This window comes from Diabrotica virgifera, chromosome 9 (assembly GCF_917563875.1).
Source record: "Diabrotica virgifera virgifera chromosome 9, PGI_DIABVI_V3a".
In the NCBI taxonomy this organism is placed as follows: Eukaryota; Metazoa; Arthropoda; class Insecta; order Coleoptera; family Chrysomelidae; genus Diabrotica; species Diabrotica virgifera.
This window is the reverse complement of record NC_065451.1, coordinates 156,071,611-156,098,232: the sequence shown is the minus strand read 5'-3', so window position 1 is coordinate 156,098,232 and position 26,622 is coordinate 156,071,611. Positions and strand designations below refer to the sequence as shown.

Genomic DNA, 26,622 nt, shown 5'->3' with positions numbered 1-26,622 from the left:
AAGGTAAGGCCTGTTTTTCGTCTAATCCGACTGGACTGAAAATCTGACGGAAAGTTGGGGATATCCATGGTAGGAAGTTCAATTCATATTAGGTATTTAATCTTTGTTTAAAGTTAAAGTTTTTTTAGTACTTTATTCTTTCTTGCAATAAATTATTATATCATTGTATAGTAAGTTAATTTGTGCTATTTAAAGTGCATTCTATAATTATCATTTGTTTCTTGTTATGTCATCGATAATTCATCTAAAAAAAAGTTCAAAGCTTGACTTTGACCGCCAATAAGGAAAACATGTACGATTAGAAATTGCTTAGTTTCGAATTCTAAAATTATTGTTTGTATTTTCGAGACGTATTCAAACTGTATTTTTGTAGACACAAACTTTCTCTCTCATTTACTATTTTTATTGGGTTTACTACAAAATTAATTGGCTTCTGTCAAAATTTCGGAAAAAAGTCAAATAACATAAAAGATGTATATCATATTATGTTTTGACCTATTAGTATCTTATACAAATGTTATACAGTGATGAGCGCGCTAATAACCGGCAAAATAGCTCAAAAGATGGAAAACCTAATACATTTCGAAACAAAAAGAGATGAAAAATTGAAGAAAGACTTCTGTGTAAAAGGTATATTTATTAAAACCCCAATAAAGAGCTACATTAAAAGACAGAACGTTTTCGCACTAAAGAGAGCATCATCAGTGTTCTAAGCAAGCTCTACATGCTAAGCCACCAAAAATACATAGGTTAAAACCCTTAAAACGCCGACCAAAAGTCTTACATTGGCGTGTATTATGTTAAACCCTGGCGATGGGTGAAAATGAAAAAGATATACCTCACAGCATTATATGACTCTACCACGTGTATGTGGGTGGTTGAGTTGATTTCTCTGTCTTCACAAAGAGAAAGGTGAAAGCCAACTCAGTTTTGCCAACACAACAAAAGCCAACACAATGAGACTTCGTCAACCCCTTCCTGCTTCCCCGCAAAATATAGGAACTATGCTTATTGCTATCTGAAACTTCACCAAAATCAAATAGCTTACTCAATATCCAGCATGCCTAGGCGATATGAAGCTGCTAGCATCCCCCATGTTAGTATCCAACATCCCTAGCTAGACTTAGAGGGAGAACACTCGAAATATTAGTTTATATTATATTTCTTTCTGTTTTTAAACTTCTGTTAGCTGTTGTTATTTTTTATTGTTAATTGAGAATTGTTTCGGTGAAAACACATTTCGAAGAATCAAACAGTCATTTTCTTTGTTTATGGAAAGTAAAAAAACATAAAGTTCATAAAACATAAGACTGCAACACGATTTTGATATATACCCACCCTTATCTGGTCCTCCCTACAGGGTATCTCAAACTTAACATAAGTAAAATATTTATTTTCTTCCACACAGTATAAGCTCAAAAAAAAAGAAATGTGATTAAACATTTGCCTAAGAGTGTAAATACCAAAGAAAGTTTAAAATGATAAGAAAATTAGCGGAATCCGTTAATCAGTTCACGAGAAAATCAACTTTTAAATGAGCATATTTTTTGGAGGTGAAAAACTTCTATGGTTAAGTTTATAATTTAAAAATTACTAATTTCAGATAGGCATAGGTATGTGTCTCAGTTTGCAATATTTTTTTTGTTAATAGCTGTAAGTTTTGCGCTATAAAAGGTTTATATTCTGTAAAATAGAACCTACCTATATAAAAGTAGTTTCAAATTAAGGTAGGTACGTACCCATGTTCTAGATATGACAGCTACAGCATCCTTTGTTTTTTTATAATCCAAAAAATCTTGTACCTACTCGAATCGTTTGGACGATTCTTTTTTCATAGTAGACATATTATCAAGTTTAATTTATGTTTCCAACACATGAACCCTACCATAACAATCTGACGCATAATGGTTGTTTTTAGGGAAGCCCTTTATATATTCGGTAGCACATTTGGACACCACAAACTTCATCATACTAACAATTCCGGAGCATGGTAACGAATTTTTGCGGTCTTCCTACGACGACGCGTCGGTTTTTCTTTGACGAGATACGTCAAGAAATTTGTCATAAATACATACAAGCGACAAAAGTTTTTATCGGAAGCTGTAAATAATTGCATATTTTCGGGTATTACCATGGCCAGAAAATTATAATTAATAAATTACTGTTTCCGTTCGTAGTCATCGAAGTAGATGACACCATTGTACGCTTACCACTTGTGTGGGAAACATTCAGGAAACGTTTGCATGGTCTTTGGGTTTGAGTTGTATACATATATCCGTACCTAGTGAGATCTAATGAGAACGAAATGCATAGTGCGGTTTTGTTACCAATTTAAACACAACGGCTGACAAACCGTGCTCCTATGACATGTAGGTACTGTCATAAGTACATACTTTTCTAGAAGATGTAAATACTTGCACAATTTCGGGTAGTACAATGGGCAGAAAACGATAATCAAAACAATTGTTTCCGTTCACAGACATCAAAGTAGGTGGCACCATTTTACGCTTACCTCGTGAGTGGGAAATATTCGGTAGACGTTTGTTGGCGTGTAGGTTTGAGTTGTATTCAGACATCCGTACCTGATGAGATCTAATGCCATCGTAAGGATTACGTCGGTTCTGTTACCAATTAAAACACAAAGGCTGACAAATCTGGCTCATATTGAAAAACATTTGGTTTTAAAATAAAATTCTTTTATTTTTAATTTTGAAAATAAAAATCCATTTTTAAGCATTTTGGATTGGTGAAAATTACAGATAACAATACATACAATACATAAGTAAAGCTGTAACGATTAATTTTATTTAGGTTGCTAATTAGGGGGTGATTTTCACGATGTTTTTTACCAATAAATGGGGCCAAACTCTGTTTTGAGTGTAATTATTTGCCGAATAAGAACCTATATTTCATTAGTTACATCTCTGCTTCTATTGGGTCAACAGACTTCATACATACACCAGTTTTTTCATTTTTTTATAAGCTATTTTTTTGTTAGGAATATGTCGATAAAATACTTATTTTTTCAGTTATTTTTGAAAAACCGCCTGAGAAGGTATTTTACTTTTTGTTGAAAAATGAACATTTTCACATGCAAATAACTCGAAAAGTATTAGCGTAGAGGAAAAACTCTATTGAATAAAAGTTGTTTAGAATTAGTCAATTTATCCATTTTTCCGGACTTGTTTTGAAAGTATATTTTTTCACCCCCGAGAAGTGGTGGCTTTTAGTCAAAACGGCCATTTACTAGCCTACTTTGTTGTTTTATAACCCAAAAAATCTTGTACTTACTCGAATCGTTTGGACGATCCTTTTTTCATAGCAGACATATTATCAACTTTAATTTATGTTTCCAACACATGAACCCTACCAAAACAATTTGACCCATATTGGCTGTTTTTAGGGAAGCACTTTGTATATTCGGTCACACATTTGGACACCACAAACTTCATCATACTAAAAATTCCGGAGAATGGTAACGAATTTTTGCTGCTTCCTACGACGACGCGTCGGTTTTCCTTTGAGGAAATTCTCTTCAAGAAGTTCGTCATAAATACATATACAAGCGATAAAAGCTTTTGTAGGAAGATGTAAATAATTGCATATTTTCGGGTGTTACAATGGGCAGAAAATGATAATTAATAAATTATGATCTTCGTTTATAGACATCGAGTAGATGACACCATTTTAAGCTTACCACTTCGGTGGTAAACATTCCGGAAACATTTACTTTTCCTTTGGGTTTGAGTTGTATACAGATATCCGTACCTACTGAAATCTAAGGAGAACGAAATACATAGTGCGGTTCTGCTACCAATTTAAACACAACGGCTGACAAACCGTGCTCCTATGACATATACTGTCATAAATACATAGTTTTCTAGAAGATGTAAATATATTCACATTCTCGGGTCGTATAATGGGCAGAAAACGATAATCAAAACAACTGTTTTCGTTCACAGAGATCGAAGTAGATGATACCATTGTAGGCTTACCTCTTGAAAATTTTGGAAAAATTTTTATCCTGAAAATTTGGGAAATATTCAGTAGACGTTTGTTTGGCCTTTAAGTTTGAGTTTTATTCAGATATCCGTAGCTGATGGGATCTAATACCATCGTAACGCATAGTGCGGTTCTGTTACCAATTAAAACACAAAGGCTGACAAATCTTGCTCATTTTTGAAAAAAAATTGGTTTTAAGACGATGGGTACGTATCTTCGGCTGCAATGCTATTCAAATGGGGGATTCATTTTTTTCGAATCCTGAGAATACTAATAAGTATTTTTGGAAAATTTAAACGCAGAATGAAAGATTACGTTATTAGCGAGGGCAGAAAGTCCCTGAGAACTTCTATAGTGTTTATTTTAATAAGTTACAGGGGTGAAAAACTAAGAGAAAATTTAGTGTGATTTTTAATTTCAAATATCTCATTCAAAATAAACTTTTTATTTATTCTAAGGGACTTTCGGCCCTCGGTAATAATTTAGTCTTTCATTCTGCGTTTAAGTTTTTTAAAAGTATTTATTAGTTTTTTCAGGATTCGAAAAAATGGACACCATGTCCGTGGTAATATTTTCCAAATCTATCTTTGTCTTACAACGCACTCAGTCGAATAAAATATTGTCAGCATATTGTCAGTCAGACACTGACAATCAGTGACAATTTTAAATATTTGACATGGCATCGGGAATATTTTGAGTTGTTGATTAAATAATATTGATATATAGTGTATTTGACTAATAACTGATTTAAGACGTGAACTTAATAAAAAGTTATTTATTGTGTATTATTTGTGGAAGATCCAAGCAGAGAATACATCAGGATAATATATATTATGATCCAAGTATATTGTTGTTAAAGATGTTCAAAATTGTAAGCGTTCCATAGTAAAAATATATTATTAAAAAATCACTTTAACACTTTTCCTCTTTTCTCGACTGAGTATTAGTTTTGGTTGTACATATAAAATATTACAATAACTGAATACATAGCTAGTGAAAAAATTATCACATTTATTAACTGAGTTAATAATTTGCAGTTATACAAATAGCAGTGATCCAAGAACATTCAAAAGCCATCTCTTTAAGTTAATGATGATATTTTCAAGTAGAATGACATTCTAGTAATGTTGTACAGATAACAATCATAAGTAAATTGTAACGATTAGTTTTATTTGGGTGGCCAATTAAGGGGTGATTTTCACGATTTTATTATCAAAACAAGAGACCAACTTTATTTTGACCGTAACGTGTTTAGCTTGTTTCTAGAAAGTTTTATAAATAAAAATAAAGCTTTTATTAAATAATTTAAAACCGTTTGGTGAGTTTTTCACGAAAAGTGCTTATTTTTTGTTATTTCATGTCGAAATTTCATATCCTTCATGAGCTACAACTCTCTTTTTACTCTGTCAATACTCAATAGACCTCATGGATACACAAATTTTTTCGTTTTTTTACAAGCTATATTTTCTTAAGAATATCTTGTGAAAACGTGTTTTTTTGTTGAAAAATGAATATTTTCACTAGCAAATAACTCGAAAAGTATTGACTTATTGGAAAAACTCTATTGAACAAAAGTTGCTTAGAATTTGTCAGTTTATCTATTTCCGGACTGGTTTTAAACGTATATTTTTTCACCACCGAGAGTTGGTGGCTTTTAGTCAAATCGGCCATTTACTAGCCTACTTTGTTGTTTTATAACCCAAAAAATCTTGTACTTACTCGAATCGTTTGGACGATCCTTTCTTCATAGAAGACATATTATCAACTTTAATTTATGTTTCCAACACATGAACCCTACCAAAACAATCTGACCCATATTGGCTGTTTTTAAGGGAGCACTTTGTATATTCGGTCGCACATTTGGACACCACAAACTTCATCATATTAACAATTCCGGAGCATGGTAACGAATTTTTGCGGTCTTCCTACAACGACGCGTCGGTTTTCCTTTGAGGAAAATTCGTCAAGAAAACTAGCGAACGATACACGGATTCGCGATATGTGTGGTCGGAGGCAACCCACGATAGCTAGAGTTCAAGTTCTCGAGCTGCCACCGTTCCAAAGTGTGCCCAGTGTTGCCGATGTTTGAAGGAAAATTCGCGGAGAAACAGGTTGTTGTAGCCTATCAATATTTAAACACAACAAAAATATTTACATATTAAGTAATAAGATTTATTATTAGAAACCTTTCTACCACATATTATAATGGTGTAAGGTTTAATATATACAGGGTGAGGCAGATAAAGGGCCAATTAGAAGTATTTCAAAAGCTAAAGGTAACTAAATCGTGAAAATTTGAATTAAGGGTATTGAAGAGTGAACTGTTTAATGAAAATATTTTCATATAATTTTTACTTCCGGTTATACCGGAAGTTGCTTGTGACTTCGTTTTTTGAATGTTTCGAAAGATTTTTCCATAACATTTGCTCAATTTGAAGTAAAACGCGCCACCAAAGAGTAACTTAGATAAAGATTGAATTTTGAAAATCTTTTGTGGCGCGTTTACTTCAAATTTAGCAAATATTACATTTTCGCGCTACGTAATATTCATATCAGATCTTTTATAGCTGGAATATTGTATGCACCACTCATTTTTACGGCGTTTAGCGGTTTTTTATTCTTGTATCAGGAGTTTTTCAAAGTTATTTATAAATTAAATGTATGAGGTTGAATGCAATGTTTCTCGATTACACGTTAAGCTTTATAAATGGTCGACTTTGTCGCATTACCTCCCCAATGATCTAGTGTCCATCGAATGTACATTAAATTTTTGAAGTTATACTTCTTTACGGGCGTAATGACGGTGAAATTTTATATGGTAAAACCTAGCGACCGGGCGCATGCGCATTATAACTTTGGATTGGGTAACTGATTGGATGTTCAAATGACATGACAAAAATTATCCAATATGGCAGCTGTGGCACAGCTGTGGGACTGTGGTTTGGTTATAATGTATGCTTGTTGCGTTTTAAAATTTGTAGGAAGAGAAACAACAAACAAGAAGTTAGTTAATGGTTATACTGCCTTTTTAAATAGTTTTCATATTATATTTTTGGACTTATTTACATAGAAGAGATGATTGTTGCATGCCAATGTGAAAGCTCATCAAACTGTGACTAGTAGATATGAGTGCCGCAGATCTCGCTTATTCAAAGCTAAATAATCTTTCACTGGTAAGTGTTTTATAAATAGTTGATCAAATTTTGTTATGATATTTGAACATAGCCACTTTGCACGACGCAAGTGATTGCGAAATTTATTAGTCGTTATACGGGCTCCGATACCTACCTTGAACCTACCAAAATACATAAGTACCTAGTATGTAATACTTTTATTTACATAATTTGATTACCATCAAAATTTCTATCAATATTCACCTAATATATTGTTTTCTTACTCTATGTTTTGTTGTATTTTTCAATTCTAAATCATTTCAATTCAAAATCAAAATAATTTGATTTACAAAGTTAAAAATGTCAAAAGGTTAATCTGTTTAGTTAGACGATCTTCGCAAATAATGACAAGCTGTCTCTGTGGCGAAGTTTTAATGCGAGTGAATCCCAATACAACGCAAATACCAGCCGCGTGGTAAGTTAGTTCGAATCCTAATGCAAACTTTTATTTTTTTATTTTTTTTATACATTTTATGATTGTAAGTATATTTATTATATAATTTTATTTTCAGAAAATATGTATTTAGTTAATTTTTCCGACAATTAATGTTCAGAAATCATTTGTGGCATTTTTAATGTGTTTGTGTGTGTTTTATTTTTTTATTATTTTAATTTTTGGCACTGTTTTAATAAAAATGTTTGAGAAGTAGTAAGTATAAATTAATTTAATATTTAAATAAAATATAAATAAAAAGTATATTAATTTCGTTTATAATCATATAATAGAAGTATAACTTCTTACGTGCGTACAAAGTACACACACATTTTTTTTTCTATTCGAACTAGTTTGAAAAAAAATATTGGGATGGCCGCTAAATAAACTCGGATTGACAGTTGCCAGATCAAATTTAGCGTCGTAACCACTACCACTACATAAACCATTTCGGGAATAATCGTTATTTGGATTATACTTTTGTAGCTTAATAACTTATAGACGGCTTAACCGATTTTGATCACTAAACATGAGTTTGAAACGCATTGACAAGTAGTCTCTGATGCATCCAAGGTCAAGTATGATAACTGAAGCTATTACAGGAATTATTGAGCTTGAAAAACCGTTTTTCCCATAGATAATAGATTTGATCATACTTATGAAGCCTATAACATTTTTCCGCATATGAAGTATACACCGTTAGATAACCCAGAATCCATCTACAAACGCTCAGTTATTGGCGCAATTAGTAGGTTGAAATTTGAGTAATTTTCGAAAAACCAAAATTTTCAAAGCTTATATTTTCAGTTTTTTCGTTATACTGAGCTGTGTGTATGTCTGATCCTAACGGCTTACACACCATTTGAAAGCTTAACTCAACACTATTGATTTGGTGTATTTGCAGTTCTCCTGTATCGTCTCGAGCCGAAGATATATACCCCCAAAAAATATGCCGTTTTGTACTTGCCAAGTCCTATAGCTGGCTTATGGGTGGTCAAAAGTCACAAACTACACCGGTTCTGAATCGGCCCTGACCCCCTCTTCAAACACAGAAAAAAATTCAGATCGGTTTACCTTTTCCTCACACATACATACATATATACATACATACATACATACATACATACATACATACATACATACATACATACATACATACATACATACATACATACATACATACATACATACATATACATACATACATACTGTTATGATCTGCTTTCTCTTACTTTTATATGAATTAGTATTTATTTAATTAACTATTCAATTGTCGCAAATCATGCATAAAAAAACTAAGAAAAATCTCAGGGTGCCTTTTTGTCATAAAAAAAAATTACTAAATTAGGTTATACTTATCCTTTCTCGTGGCTTCAGTATCTCTTAGTTGATCCTTATCGGGATAAAATAGGAAAAAGAAATAAATAGAAATACCATAAATAAGCACATACAAATACCTATATTATCAAAAGCAATGCTCTGAAAATTTATCAATTAAATCCTGTGGGCATAATTGTCCAAATTAAACTTTTACCATATAAATTAACCTAATTCAAACAAATATTTATCGCCTTGTTCTTGATACCATTAATAAAACAAGCTATACAAACAAATTTAGGTATTCGCAAAACTACTTATTATACTTCCTATTAAATTTTTGAAATGTTGGAATCTTAATTCATATGCTTTTACGCAAAAAAATTAACTTCTGATTATAAAGAAAATCTATCATATAAGTTATTGACTGACCTTTTTGATTCACACAAAATGATGTCTCCTCTTGACCCAAACAGCTCTTCCCTGTTGATTATGTTAGGCTACCAATCAAAGCCCTCTCCGTTCTCAGCATCAATCCAGCAGCATACCAGCAACTATTTCTCCAAAATACGAGCTAGGCCTCTTTTGACCAGTACTCGTTCAATAAACTCCAAAACTCTCTCCTCTCTTTCTCACAATAATAATCTCCTGAGACCCAAGTATCTTTTTTACTTGGTGTTACAAATAATTTAAATAACTATAGTTCTTGTAACTTACTCTCTTGGACTTTACAGAATCAAAGAGTTATTTCTTCTCAATTTGATTTGTCTCTCGTTCCACTTTTCAGCTATTCTTCACTATCAAACAACCACTAGTACTTGCTTCTGAACTACTCACGAAAACTTTGGACTGCTCTTATCGGATGCCGGTCACATAATAAATCTCCTTTTCCAAACTGTCTGAACATTCAAACTTCTCTCTCCCCATTCCAAATTGCCAAGCCAATCAGAAACATTTCTCTCTCCACATTCCTCTTTTTTCATTCGAAAAAACCCATGCATTCTTTAAACAAATACTTCTACTCATCATAATTACTTTTCGGGAATTCTACAAATATTCTTGGGCTTAAACAAAAGGACTTAAAATTAGAAATTTCTCTACCTTATTTCTCTAAAAACTAATAATTACAATTACCTGTGGATTTTGCCTTTCCCGTAACAAAACAATCTTTTTAAAATTATAATCCGAAACAAATTGTCTTTTCAATTCGCTTATTTACAAATGTCTTTAATTCTTCAGGGAAAAACTCATTAAGGATAAACCCACTGCGTAAAAGCTAACTCCTAATAAATAGTTACAGATCAATATACTATATGTATCAAATTTATGTGTCCGCGTTATATTAAAAATTAAATTTTTATTCTATCTTTGATTGACAAAATGATACACAATAATACATACATACATACATACATATCCACAAACATTTTCCCTTTTTTAAATAGAAATTGCGTCATATTTATGAGCTCGGTAACTTTTGAATGGTATAACCGATTTTTAAAATTACACATGCGTTGGAAAGGTAATGATCAGTACTATGAGAAGCCGCAAAGGTCGGACTTAAATTTTCGAAGTGTTGGGAGTTTTGGGGACGAGAACGAAAAACAGACCCTAAATAGGAAGGGCCGTAAAATCCACACCCTTGGACCAAAATGGATGGTTGACATATGAATGGGTGAGTCTTTTCCTGAACGTTAAGATGGGAGTTGACTTAATTTTCAATTCAGTCAGATTTAGAAAATCTAAAATTTCGTGATATAGTGTCGCGTGTAGGGGGGTGTGGGTGTGCGCCACTGGCGAGAACTGCCGTTCTCTGGTAATATTATATATATTTATTATAAAAGAGTATATACGTGGCTTATATGTGCATTTCATGTATTATATTGTAACTTTTAAAATCGCGATATCTCAGGAATGGTAACTCTTATATATGACTACTTTTGCAGAGATTGTTCAGATCTACAACTTTGGTTTGAGGTTTTTTTTTGATAAAAGTTACCGTTTTCGAGAAAAATTCAAAAAATCTCAAATTTTGACCTTTGACCCCGTATAACTTTTGTTGCACACATGGGATCGATGGGGATTTTTAAAACTTTATTTGTTATGGTAAACCTTAGCTCTCCACCAAAATTTGGCTTTCCGGCAATTTTTGTTACTTGCCAACTATTTTTATGTCTAGTTAACCGAATTATAATGTCCGTAATACTCCAGCTTTCTCTTCTTGATGCTTTTTATAATCTTAATAGTCTTGCTGAGATATTCTAGTAGTGTGGAGTTTCTAATCTTCTCCACCCAAGAAACTTTTGCTTCACTTCCTTTCAGGGCCGTGGCGTGCTATGATGCGGTGAGGCAGTCGCATCAGGCGGCATCACAAGGGGGGCGGCATAATCAGTAAAAAAAAATTGGCAGATTGTGTAAAAATGTCATTTTTACAAAATCTGTCAATTTGTCAATCTGTCAATACATTTTTCAAAAATGAAAAGTTACAGACAATATGGTTAATGACCAAATATTGATGAAAATGAAAATTGATAATGATTTTGATCAAATATTGATCAAAATGAAAATTTAATGAAATTGCAGAAAATTTTGTTATAAGTTCCGAATTTTCAACTGAAAATGAAATTCGAGCCAGGAGAAAAAAGCGTTTATTTGTCTCCGGAAAATCTGTGGACGAGCTCTTAACAGATGAAACTAAATTTAAAATAAATTTGTTCACCTATATTTTAGACATTGCCGTTAATTATTTGATTGATCGATTTTCGCTTCTAGAAACTCAATAAAAATTTTAAATTTTTATATGATGAAACACTAGAAAAATATTGTATAAATCTTCATTCAATACTTTCAATAAAAATAGAAAAAAAATCTGATGATATAATGATCTTCCAGAAGAATTGCGTGATATATTTCAAGTGATACCATACTCCATGAAACCTTTAGAAGTTTTGAAATTTTTGTGCCAAAATGACCTAATTTCTTTAAAAATTTCATTAACACTGCCTGTTTCGTTAGCTAGTGGGGAAAGAAGTTTTTCAAAATTAAAAACTATTTACGAAGCTCCATAAAACAAACAAAACTAACAAATTAGCATTTATTTCAATAGAGTTCTCACTAGCTGCTACTCCTATCTAGCCCCACTAGACTATACCAATCTAATTGACGAGTTTGCCAAAATTAAAGTCAGAAGGGTAAAATTATAATTTTTGTAAATGTTACTTAAGAGCATATGCGCAAAATTAACTAGCCATTCTTTTTAAATGCATTCATTTTTTTTTCGAATCCTGAAATAACTAAATATTTTTTAAAAAGTTAAACGCGGATTGAAAGATTATATTGTAGTAGGGGAGCAGAGTATGCTAAATGTGCAGTCACTCGAGCGCTGTGGGTACCTATTGAGTTGTGATTATTAGGTCCTAAAACTAAAAAAAAGTTAAGTAAAATTTTCCATTTTAGTGGGAACTTTCCATTTTTTAATTTAATTTTCCATTTCCAACAATCGTTTTTTCCTATTATAGCGCCATCTATCCATAATTCGAAAAAATGTTTCGAATAATAGTTGCTTATTTTTACGTAAAGAATCCAAATCTGAAATAAAAATTTGGGGCTCCTATTTAAGATTTTAAAGTAACCCCCCACCCCAACTCCTTGGTGGGTCGTGTTTGGTACCATTCGATAGATTCTTCAAAAATATTGAAAAGGTAAATGTATTTAAAATTTTAAATTTACCCTTCCTCTCTCCGTGGGGAGTGACGTTTGGTATCATTCGATAGATTTTTTAAAAATATCGAAAACGTAGATTTTGTTTTTTCGATCTGACGTTCATTTCGCGAAATATTCGCTTTTTTTTGAAATTTTTGACTCACCCAATTTCTTACGCCCCGATCAAATCGTCAGATTTTTGAAATATACACTCTTTTGCATGTACTTAACTTACCTTATCTTAATCTGACAATTTCGAGTATTTTTAAGGAGATATTTTTTTCGGGCCCCCCTTAACGAACTCCCCTGTGTTAAGAGCCAATATATGGTAGAGGTACATCTGCAGGGTACCAGGTTTCTCCCCATATGCTAATCTGACGCGCTCGAGTAACTGCAAAAATCCCCGCTTGGGCCCCCCTACCATTATTACCGAGGGCCGAAAGTCCCTTAGAATAAACAAAAGGTTTCTATTGAATAAGATATTTGAAATTAAAAATTACTCTCAATTTTCTGTTCTTTGTTTCACCCTGTAACTTATTAAAATAAACATTATGGAGATTTTCAGGGCCGCTCGGCCCTCGGTAATAATGTAATCTTTTTGACTGCATTTAAATTTTTCAAAAATAATAATTAGTTTTCTCAGGATTCGAAAAAAAATGAATGCATTTAAAAAGCATTGCAAGCAAATTTTTGCGCCTAACCACTTAATGTTGTGTTAATACATATTTCATTTCATTTAAAGTATGTATAAAGTATCTTTTAATAAAAATAAAAGTTATGTTTTAATAATATTTAAGGGGTGGCATTTCGAAGACTTGCACCATATTGAAAAGATATACCGCACGGCTCTGCTTCCTTGCCTAATTCAACGCCTGAGCTCTATTTTTTTAATATATTCAATATAATTAATTGAAATATTAAATTATTTTTGTCCTAAAGTTGTTGTATGTGGGGGAGGGGTAAAGCTTATACTTGTTAAGTACAGTGGAACCTCGATAACTCGGATTAATCGGGACCGCGACCGATCCTGGTTATCGAAAATCCGAGATAGCCGGAGAATATGGTAAAAATTAATAAAATACGGTATACTTACAGATAAACTCCGTTAGAATTGAAATAACATGAAATATATTTAAAAATATGCATAGTACATACTCATTAAAATTACTAAAAAAAACACCAAACCCAAACGTAAGCAAATGGAAGCGAACAATACAAGACACACAATACTAAAGACCATTGTTTATTAAAAAAACTTTTTAAATAGTCTTTCCTAAACAACGCTGACAGTTTGAAATAAAAAGGAATAGATACTACAGACAGGTGGCTGTTGTTTCTGCGGCGTGTGCTATGAGTCATTTTTAATATCTATAGTTCAAATTACACACATACACATTATCTCTCAAATATTATATTACATACATTTTTATTGTTGAAAGATTTGTCTGATAATTAACTATTTTGATTGGAAATAAGCCACAATTAAATTGAAAAATACAAAATATTGAAAATCAAAATGTTTATCTGATGAAAATCGGTCCGGGTTAGCCGGACTTCCGGGTTATCGGGGGCCGACTTATCGGGGTTCCACTGTATAAGTTTAAATTTAAGTTTGTGGGGTCGGCATCCTTGTACCCCGGCCGCCATCTTGGAAAAAGGTTCAAAGGGTTTTCGCGCTGTATCTCGTAAACTAGCAAGCCTACAGAAAATTGTATAAATAAAAACAATATTTAGCCCAGTAAATGATCGTTTGGCAGTGTAATTTTCAGGGTCAACTCCGAATTGCATGAAAGTTTGGATTTAGGTTCTACTTACCCTCTACTTCAAAGTTAAACTGGTGCCGTTGATTGCTTTTACCTGGGGGGCGACGGTCACCCCTTCTCCGGGGGTAAATAACCATTTAAAATAAGTCTAAAAATGGGTAAACTGAATAATTGAGGCCATGAAAGCCACAGTGGCCTAAATGATTTTAACGTTACTTTACATAATCAAAGAAAATGATCAGAAACTAACAATGTCCGATTATTTTAGTAGTTTTATGTTGACCAAGAATCATTATTGGTCAACATACAATTACTAAAACAATCGGACATTGATAGCTTTTGATAATTTTTTTTTGATTACGTAACGTCATATTAAAATCAGCATAGGATACAGCAAGGAAGGAAAGCAACTCATATTTTAAATGGTCTACTATGGTCTAACAAGGTGAAGCTGAACACAAAGTTAACAATCTACAGAACCATTGTGGAACCTATTATAACTTATGGAGCAGAGTGTTGGCAACTCACAGGAAAGAAAAGAAAAAATATAGAAGTAGCCGAAATGGATTACTTACGTAGAACATGCAGAGTATCTAGATTAGAACACGTACCAAATGAGGAAATAAGACGACGGACAAAGAGTCTATATTCCACGGTTGACCATATAGAAACAAGGAAATTGCTATGGTATGGTCATGTTATGAGGATGTCAGAGGAAAGATGGCCAAAAAGAGTATTAAATTATACACCCATAAATAGAAGAAGAAGAGGAAGGCCTACAGAAACAGGGAAGAAAGGCATAGAACAGTCTATGGCAGATAGAGCTATTGACGAAAACGAATGGGTGGATAGAAAACGATGGCGAGCGAAATGTGGGATGCGGAGGAGACCGTAGGAACCCCACTACTTATTATATTATATTAAAATCAGTTAGGCCACTCTGGCTCTCATGGCCCCAATTCTAATCAACGTTCGTTCTATAGAGATTTTCTTAACCAAGTCAATACTTTTCTGAGATATATGCCATTGAAAATGTTTATTTTGCAACAAAAAAAAAAACACGTTTCAGACGGTTTTTTGCAAATAACTAAAAAAATATATTTATATTTTATCGACAAAAAAATGGTGTATTAATGAAGTATAAAAGCCCAGTAAAAACAAAATTGTAGGCTCATCAAAAGTAGGTTTTTATTCGTCAAATTCCAAATAGAATATTTAAATGTAAAATAACCAAAAAATAAAACAATTCTCGACAAAAAATTATATCTTTTTTAAAGTGTTAATTTTTTTTTATTTATATTCTTTATACATATATAAGTTCCTAGCATTAAAACTAAACGAGTTACGCTCAAAATAAATTTGGTACCTTTTTTTGTAAACAAAATCGTAAAAATCTATCCCTATTTAGCACCCTAAAGAAGATTAATCGTTATCGCTTTACCATTTACTTTATATGTATGTGTATTGTTTATAGATCTGCAAGCATGACCGGTACAAAGTGCATATTTTTGAAAAAAATTGGTTTTATAGTACAAATTAAATGTTCTTAAAATTTTGGAAAAATGCTCTTTTTTCAAAATAACTTAAAGTAATATGGATACGAAAAATCTAAAACATAAGAGAATGTAGGTTTTTCTTTTGAAATTTACTAATTTCATTTTGGTTTTCTGTAAGAAAAAGAGGCTGTAAGGCTGTTCAAGGTTTGCATACACTCGTGACTAGTGACTCGTTCAAGCCCGTTAAACTATAACCCTTTCAAAAATAAGCACTTTAAACCAGTAAAATTTACAGATCATACAAAAATACATAAGTGAAGTAAATTGTTTCTAAAGCGATAACGATTAATTACATTTGAGGTGCTAAGTAGGGGGAGATTTTCACGATTTTTTTTACCAACAAAAGGGGCCAACTTTATTTTTTGCGTAACTCGCTTAAATTTCATTCTAGAAACTTTTATCTAAAACGGAAATAAAGCTTATTTTAAACACTTTGAAAAAGTTTAAATGCGTTTTTCCCGAAAAGTTCTTGATTTTTTGTTGTTTCACGTTCAAATATTCGAATTGGAATTTAACGAATAAGAACTTTTTTTCATGAACTACAGCTTTGCTTTTGCTGGGTCTATAGACTTCACGATTACACTATCTACTCTTTTCGTTTTGTTCTGTACTACATTTTTGTTAAGAATATTTTTTTTTCGATAAATACTTAGTTTTTAAGTTATTTGCAAAAAAACACTTGAAAGCCTGTTTTTTCATCAAAAATAAATATTTTCAATCGCAAATAACTCTAAGTAAGTATTGTCTTACGTATTGTATTGTATTACATTTTATCCATTTCGGGACTTATTTTAAACGCGCGTTTTTCACCCCCGAGAAGGTCACCCCTGTCACCTTAAGCAAAAGCAACCAACGACACAAGTTCAACTTTGAAATGGACCGTAAGTAGAACCTAAATCCAAATTTTCATGCAGTTCTGAGTTGACCCTGAAAATTACACAGTCTCACCGTATTTCCCGTTCATTTACTGGGCTAATTTGTAGAAAATGAAATTATCTACAACTTTATTTGTACTACAGTCTTGGCAGATTATCGGAGAACAGGCAATTTTTGGGAAAAGCTATTTACCAGCAATTTTATTGCTGGAATCGAATCTTATGATTGTATATATTAATAATATAGGTATGCAAAGTCCGCAGATAGTGTGCTACTTTTTTATAAACAAAATGGCGCCCGAAAATCGTGTTTTTTCAATTTTTGCTCTATAACTCCAAAGATTTTAACTTTACACCAAAAACACCCAAATAAAAATTCACCGTAATTAAATTCTGCATAGAGACGTGTTTTTCTCGATTTACGTCGACGAAAGTTTTTCCCGCAAAATGCCGGTTTTTCCAACAAAATCTTTAATTTTCAACTAAAATTTTAGGTAAGTAATTGTTTACCAATAAATAAATAACTTGGTAGCATAAAAGCTCTTGTCGTATAGATTGTAATTCCAGAAGCCGATGGAAATTGGATACACAGTTTAGCAACAATTGAATTGTTAATTAAAAATTTACGGTCGCTATAATAACGAAAATAATTATGATACATAAGAATAACTATGATTTTTATATAAAATGACATTGTACGTACCTATCTAATGTACTTTAAAGAATTAATTGAAATTGGACTATTTAAGCGGCCTCAGGAATATTTTAAAATTATAAACAATTTTTTGGTTTATAAACAATGAGAATATCTTGGGAAATATTAAATTAAATTAAATCGCGAAAACTTTTAAAAGAAAAAACGTTTAATTTTGATCAGTGGTTCTTGAGATACAACCGGTCAAAGTTGATCGGCATTTACGACAAAGATATAAACAATAGGATCATGATTTTCAAACCATCACCTTCTTATTTTTATCCTTTTTCTTCACACCAATTTTCATATCTTTAAAATAATCATAACATATATTATTATAATAAAAACTCTTGATATTACGAGTGAAAATTGCCAAAAATAGCAAAATTTAAATCAAAAATATTTTGGAGAAAATGTAATCTCAAAGTTCACAATCGGTATACATTAAAAAAAATGCATTTTCTCGGCTTCCCATGGAGCAATTTCCTTTTTTTTGTTTCCAAGTATCTCGAGTAGAGTTATCTAACTAACGCATTATTAAATGTCAAAGTTGCGTTTGTTTTGTTATAATAAATTAATTTATTTATTATAACAAAATTTTTAATTTGTTTAAATAAAGATTGTTTAAATAATTATACAGCTTTCAAATGAAAATATTTGTGTTTTTAACGTTAAAAGGTAAACTTGTAGTAAGTTTATCTAAAATAAAAAAATATGAAAAAAAATTTTTTAAGAAACGCTTTTCTTTAGTTACGAGTGACTAAAATTAAAAATATTATAAAAAAAATTAACTAAAAAGCAAAAAATGTTCTTGCGAATGCATATATCTGCAAATTTTCATTCATTTGCATTGGAGAATTAACGTCTAAAGATTTGACGCAAACTATTGAACTAAATAAAAGCGTTTAAAAAGTATACAACTGGAAAAAAATATGTAGTATTCTTTTCTTATACATAAATGAATCTATTATAACAAAACAAAAGCAAATTTGACATTTAATAATGCGTTAGTTAGATGGATCTACTCCAGTTACTTGGGAACAAAAAAAGAATGAAGAAAATTGCTCCATGGGAAGCCGAGAAAATGCATTTTTTTAACGTATACCGATTTTGAATTTTGAGATTAAATTTTCTCCAACCTGATATTTGATTGAAATTTTGCTATGTATTTTTGACAATTTTCACCCGTAATATCGATAGTTTTTATTATAATAATAATATATGTTATGACTATTTTAAAGGTGATTTGGTGAAAATTGGTGTTGAGAAAGAGGACCAAAATAAAAACGTGATGGTTCGAAAATTATGAACCTGTTATTTATATCTTTGCCTTAAATGCTGGTCAACTTTAACCGGTTGTATCTCTGGAACCACTTACCACAATTAAACGTTTTTTCTTTTATAAGAAGAGCGTCCTGTTGCTTTTTTTTTCCAATACCGTTTGTGTGATTTAATTTAATTTAATATTTCCCGAGATATTCTATTTTGTTTATAAGCCAAAAAATTGTTTGTAATTTAAAAATATTCCTGAGGCCGCTTAAATAGTCAAATTTCAATTATGTAAAGTACATTAGATACGTACAGTGTCTTTTTATATAAAAATCATAGTTATTCTTATGTATCGTAATTATTGTGGTTATTATAGTAAATTTTTAAATAACAATTCAATTGTTGCTAAACTGTTCATTCAATTTCGATCGGCTTCTGGAATTATAATCTGTACGAAAAGAGCTTTTATTCTACTAAGTTATTTAATTATTGATAAACAATTAGATACTTATCTAAAGTTTTAATTGAAAATTAAAGATTTTGTTGGAAAAACCGGCATTTTCCGGAGGAAATTTTCGTCGAAGTAAATCGGAAAAAACACGTCTCTATGCAAAATTTAATTACGGTGAATTTTTATTTGGGTGCTTTTCATATTAATTAAACTAATTGATTAAGATTTGGTCATTTTTTAAAGACTCGTAGAAAAAATATTGTTCCTAACGCTTGCAGAAACTTTTCCGCACTCAACTGCTTGCCGAACTCCCGCTTCGCGTCGTTCGGCAAACTGCAGTCGCGTGCGGAAAAGTATGACTTTCACGTGTTATGAAAATAACTATTTTATTCATTAAATTTAGCATTTTGTTAACATTCATTCCTATGTTATTATCAATTTATTATCGACCCTTTGCCGGAACACCTATGAGATAGAGACTGGGAGAATGACTAGCTGCGGCTAGTAAAAGCTGGCCACACTTGCAGAGACACTGCAATACTAAAGTTGGTGAAGCATTCGAATAAATAATAAATGGCGAATAAATATTAAAGAAGGGAAAATCTGCTCATATCAATTTCACTTACAAAAAATAAATAATCACCCAGTAAGATTAAATTATAACAAAATCGTTTCGTACAACAAAGCAGTTAATCACGTAGGGTTCAATTTTGGTAACAAGTTAAAGTGACAGGAACATATTAGAGAGTTATTGCCAACGCCTTTTAAGTCGGCCTGTAATGGAAGATCCTTTATTTTGACATATAAACATGCGCAGTGTTGCGTCTTTTATTTTTGTCCTTTAATAAAATACCGCCTGTATTTAAGGAATATTAGAGAACACCGTTCTTTTAATAAGTTCCTTTATTTTGACATAACGTGTCAAAAATGTAAAGAAAGGTCTAACTTCATTTGTATTTTGAATTTATCTTGTCCCTTCTTTTTTGGATTGATAATTTATGTATTATGGGATTGATAATTGATATTTGATTAAACTTTCATCATTAAAGTTGTATGTTGGGTATTATTTATTAAAAAGGACTCTAAGTAATATTCTCAGATATAGATTATTGATGTTTTGACCCAAACGAAACGAATATAAAAAAAGAACATTTTATTGAAGCTTAAGTGATTACAAAAAGTTGTAAAAAGGAATGTTATGTAAATAATTTTAAACTGTTAGGTACTAACAACGAACTGTCAATACTGAGTTACTAATTACAATGATCAGACATAGAATATCATTAACATTTCTATACATTTTTGTATAGAAATAAACATTTATTATAGATATAAGAGGTAATTTCAATAAATTTTAATAAATATTAGGACTTGTTAAAATTCGAGATTCAAAATAGAGTTCAATTCAACAGATATATAACAACAGGTTAAAAAAATAAAACAAAGATTCAAGTATTTCTTTTTGAAAATTTAATCTTTTATAGATTATAATCTATAAAGTTTTTAATCAAAAGTATTAATACACTTTCATTTTCATGCCATATTCTTCTTTTGATTCCTATGCGTGTCGAATGTTGGAAATCATATTAGCAATCATAACCTTGCTAGCTGCGATTCGAAACAGTTCCATTGATATTCTTCCTCTACCGGGTCTTCGCTTACCTTTGACTGTACCTTGCAATATGTACTGCAGAAGGGAGTAACGGTGCTGATTTCTCATATGTGTCCCAGATTTCTCCCAGAATTCCTCCTTCATTCCTCCTAGAACCTCCATGTTAATGGTAAACACAATCTCCAATTCCTTCTTCATTCCTCCTAGAACCTCCTTGTTCGTGATCCATTTTATGCCATCAGTATTTGTTTGTTTAAACTCTGCCAAAAAAAAATAATAAAAAACCACCATAAATAATCCGGTCAACTTAGACATCAAAATAGTTGGCAAATAACAAAAATTGCCGGAGAGCCAAATTTTGGTGGAGAGCTGTAGTTTACCATAACAAATAAAGTTTCAAAAGTCCCCATCGGTCCCATATGTGCAACAACAGTTATTCGGGGTCAAAAGTTGAGATTTTTTGGATTTTTCTCGAAAACGCTAAGTTTTGTCACAAAAACCATCAAACCAAAGTTGTAGATCTTAACATTCTCTACAAAAACAGTCCGTACAATTTTTTCCTAATAGTTACCATTCCTGAGATATCGCGATTTTAAAAGTTACTTTATACATTATATGCACATATAAGCCACGTATATACATAATGTGGGACTTAAGACAAGTATAAATGCCTATTTGTGTCTGTTTTATATACTATATTATACTATTCTGAAAATATTTCTTCAAAAGATAATTAGTCCCAAACTGAATTTCCTCTATCCACGTGGCCTTGAAAAACATTTGGCTATACCATTGTTTAAAAAAGAACAGATTGTCTATTGTAAACAATGGCTACAGTATTGTCCGTAGGTCTTGTTCATATTATCTGTTTCTTTTAGTGCTAAAGGTTCAGTTCAAGTGAATATAAGTACTTATTACAAGCGTCTACCATTTAGCAGACATTACGGGCTTACAGTGACAGTGGTATTTGACGGCTAAAGTGACTCGACAAAGAATATTAAAGCTGCAGAACAACGTCGTCGAACTACAAAAACATCATCGGGTTCTGAGATTATCTTGAAATATAACATTTCCAGAAAAATAATGATGAAAATATAACATTTCCAGCGAATCAACAATAATTTTTCGCTAACATTAATAATAAATCTCGTTTCATTTCCATGTTAACTGACAAATTAACAGCTGCGAATATTGAAGTGAAACTAGCTAAAAATGACGCGATGTCCTTATAATTAAGACAGCAATTGAAAAATTTAAGGCTACAAACACAACAATTGTAGTTGGTGAAGATGCTGATTGGTTAGTACTGCTTACTGCAAGGACTCCAGTAGATACAGTTATTTATTTTCTGAAACCTGGAAGGCTCAACAGCGAACAGAGCTATATTCTTCGAAAAGTTTATCGACTTATGCCAAAAGTTCATTTTATTTTTACATGCGATAACCGGCTGCGACACTACGTTAGCAATGTACAGAAGGGGCAAAACGTCAGTACTTAAATGATTCGAAAAAAAAAAGATTTGACTGACTGCTGTAAAGTTTTTACAGAACTTGATTCCACACCGTAAACAATAATTACGGAAGGAATTCGCTTTCTTCCTGCGGTTTATGAAGCTCCAAAAAAATTAGTTGTCTTGATAAATGTTGATACTTAACTTTTGTAAAAAATACGCGAAACAAGAAACAAGTACAACTATCATGTCTTCCTCCAACATCAGCATCTGCTTTTCAACATTTGTATCGAGTAAATTATCAAGTTCAAACATGGCTAGGCAATGAACTGAATCCAGAAGACTGGGGTTGGAAATTAATAGATAATACTCTGGAACCGATTAAAACCTTACTCCCACATGCTCCAGAAAAACTCCTTAGCACTATTTTTTGCAATTGCAAAAAAGGTTGTAGTGCCAAATGTGGATGTAAAAAAGTCGGGTTGCTGTGTTCTCTAGCGTGTACCAACTGCCAAGGTCAGTCTTGCTCAAATGTCCAGTTTAGTACAACAGAGGAAGACACCTGTGATTTTAATGAAGAGACCAATGACTCACATTTGAACAATTTTTGAACATCCAGCAAGAGGAAGAGGAAGAAGATGAAATCAATAGCAATATCAATAATAAGGTAATATCTAGAACTTGACCGGTATTGTTTCCTTAAATTATCCTAAAATTGTCAACAGTTAATGGAATAGGACTACAGGGGAAACCAAGGTAAAAAAAACGCGCCGAGTACACTACCACACAGGTGGTGTGGAAACGTGTGCATATCATGTATAATGTGACTCTTAGAATCGCGATATCTCAGGAATGGCAACTCTTAGGAAAAAAAAAATAGTAAGGACTATTTTTGTAGAGAATTTTAAGATCTACAACTTTGGTTTAAGGTTCTTTTTTGATAAATCTTACCGTTTTCGAAAAAATTCCAAAAAATCTTAAATTTTGACCTTTGACCCCGGATAACTTTTGTTGCACACATAGGATCGATGGGGACTTTTTAAACTTTATTTGTTATGGTATACCCTAGCTCTCCACCAAAATTTGGCTCTCCGGCAATTTTTGTTATTTCAAATGTCTATATATACCGGGTTAAAAGCTTACTTCTTCGATTATATTTTTGTCTATCAGGAAGTTTATCTGACGTATTAGATATTAGAGGTCTTTTCATTTCCAGATAACTAATTATTGAGAAGTTTCTATAACAGTATTTTTAGTAGGTATCTGTCTTTTCAGCTCTGGGAACGTTCACGAGTTAACGGGAACTTTTCCCGTTATTTGTGATTTAAAATGTTTATTTTTCGACAAGAAAATACAACGTTTTCAAACGGTTTTTCGCAAATAACTCAAAAATTAAATATTTTATCTAAAAAATTATCCTTAGCAAAAATGTAGCTAATAAAGAAGAATAAAATCGTATATTAATAAAGTCTATAAATCCAGTAAAAGCAAAGTTGTAGCTCATGAAAAATATGTTCTTTTGTGTCAAATTCGTCAAAGGAAAAAAGTAAATATCATTTAAAATTTTTGTGTTAAAAACTGTTTGAAAAGCGTTATATTTTATTGTTTATGTCTAGCAACAAAACTAAGCCAGTTACGCTCAAAATAAAGCTGATCCTTTTTTTGTTAAAGAAAAATGTGAAAATCTCTCCCTATTTAGTACTCTAAATAAAATTAATCGTTACCGCTTTACCTTTCACTTTATATGTATATTAGAGCAGTAAGGATCTGTTTTTAGGTGGATGTAAGAGGTGGCATTCAGATTTTTGCGGATAAAGTTAGGTGATAACTTCCTTAATAATAATTAATTTATGCTCCTTCTCAAATATGCCTGGAACATTAATAAAAAAAATAAAATATTTAAAAATTTCAAATAATTTCGTTTTTTTCTAATTTTTTTGCTTATAACTTTAAAACGATTCATTTTGGAACAAAGTCGTAACGAAATAAAACAAAGAAAATTAAATTTTAGATCAGATGGGATTGGTTAAAAATGTCTTAATTTATCACCCTTGCTTCAAAATAGCAATAAATATAAAATAAGGGGGCAAAACAAGCCTGTTTTTTTTCAATGATTTTCCATCACTTACGTTACATTTGGAACCTTCTTAATTCGCTTAGAAAAATTTTGTAATGTGCTAAAACCGTACACCAAATTTCATTAAAATTGACTTACTAGATTTTGAATAATAATTTTGCAATCTAAACTTTTTTTTGAAAAATTAAAATTTTTTAAAATCTTGCACAAAAAAAAACTAGAACATACAAAGATTTGTTAATTTTTTTGCATATAAAAAAGCACTCCACCTATCTAGTGCACTTTACAGAATTGAAATCGGATTGTTTAAGCAGCCTCAGCAATGTTTTAAAGTTATAAACAATTTTTTGGCTTATAAACAAATTAGTCCTGTGGCCAGGAGGGGGTGCTACGAGCTCCTTTATTTACATGGACTTACAAAAGATTTTTATGTATTTTTTGAACCGTAGAACACGATTTTTTTGGTAACAGTTGATTCGGACGTCGATAAGATTGTTATAAACAAAGAACTTGAGGAATTACATAACATCGATTTTTCGCAAAATAAAACAATTTTTGTATTTCTTGGGTAATTCGAAGCAAAAAATGTTCTTACAAGTTTTTTCGTAGGATGCATAGTTTTCGAGATAAACGCAGTGGAACTTTCAAAAATTCGAAAAATTGCAATTTTTGAACGCGAATAACTTTTGATTAAAAAATAAAATAGCAATTCTGCTGACAGCATTTGAAAGTTTAAGTCAAATTATACCGGTTTTAATTATTTGCATTGCTAAAAATTTATTTTTTTATTATTAAACAAAGCTATTTGTTTATAAGCCAAAAAATTGTTTATAAGTTTAAAACATTGCTTAGGCCCCTTAAATAATCCGATTTTAATTCTGTAAAGTGTATTAGATAGGTAGAGCACCTCTTTATATGTAAAAAAATTAGATAACTTCTAAATGGTCTACTTTTTGTTCAGAAAGATTTTAAAAAATTTGAACTTTTTTAAAAACATTTAGATTGCAAATTTATTATGCAAAATCTATTAAGTCTATTTTAATTAAATTTGATACACGCTTTAAGCATGTTACAGAGAATTTCCTAAGCGAATTACTAAGGTTCTAAGTGCCACCAAAGTGGTTAAAAACATTGAATAACAACAGGCGTATTTTGCCCCCTGATTTTGTATTTATTGCTATATTGCAGAAAAGCTAATACGTTAAGACATTTTTGACCAGTCGTATATCATACAAAATTCAATTATCTTTATTTTATTTTTCTACGACTTTGTTCCAAAACGAATCGTTTTAAAGTTATAAGCAAAGAAAGCAGAAAAAATCGACGTTTTTCGAAATTTTTAAATATTTTAATTTTTTTATTAATGTTCCGGGCGTATTTGAGAAGGAGCATAAGTCAATTATTATTACTGAAGGTATCACCTAACTTTATCTGCAAAAATCCGAATGCCACCTCTCACATCCAAAAATAGACGTTTTTTCACAGATCCTTACTGGTCTATATGTATTGTTTAGACGATCTGTAAGTTTGACTGGTTCGAAGTGCTTATTTAAAAAAAAAATGGTTTTACAGTAAAAAAAAAATGGTTTTACAGTAAAAAAAAAATTACTGAAATTTTGGAAATATGCGCTTTTTAAACGATTTTATTTAGTTCAATAGATTGCGTCAAATCTTTGGACGTTAATTTGAGTACTTTTCTCCAATGCAAATTAATGAAAATTGTTTATTAATTGTTTAAATAAACAAAAACGATTTTAATGGAAAATGCTTAAATTCTCTTGTTTTTTACAATGTAAAAACTTGAAACTTTTACCTATTGTAGCTAATGATATGAACTATACATAATTTCACTGTTTACGTTAATTGTTTACGTTATGCTTCATAAATAAACAATAAAGTTTCAAATTTTTTGCCGATTCCGACTACTTTTCATGTTAGTACATCATATGTTTTATACATATTTTAATAAACATCGATATATTTTAATGTTTGAAAAGTGTAAGACTAAAAAGTAAAAAATAAAAAAATATGAAAAAAAAATTTTAAGAAACGCTTTTCTTTAGTTACGAGTGACCAAAATTAAAAATATTATAAAAAAATTAACTAAAAAGCAAAAATAAAAAAAAAAATAAACAAATCTAACACATTCTTTAAAGAAAAGCGTGGGGCGAAAACCGTTTATTCGATGAAGACGCGCCACGCTTTTCTTCGACGAATGTGTTAGATTTGTTTAATTTTTTTTATTTTT

General features: G+C 31.2%; 1 protein-coding gene across 3 annotated transcripts in view; it reads right to left on the bottom strand.

Annotated features, from left to right (window-relative positions):
• Window positions 1-6,042, bottom strand: part of LOC126891733 (circadian locomoter output cycles protein kaput) — a 248,755-nt gene extending 242,713 nt beyond the window's left edge. The window contains exon 1 of one of the 3 annotated variants that reach the window (XM_050661008.1): window positions 5,722-6,042. In XM_050661008.1, the coding sequence (XP_050516965.1) occupies window positions 5,722-5,759 (38 nt within the window). In that variant the 5' untranslated portion in view covers window positions 5,760-6,042. Of the gene's footprint in view, window positions 1-1,806; window positions 1,817-3,291; window positions 3,399-5,721 lie in introns of those variants that run through there. The other 2 variants (XM_050661009.1, XM_050661011.1) reach the window with 2 other exon arrangements.
• Between the last annotated feature and the right edge of the window lie 20,580 nt (window positions 6,043-26,622).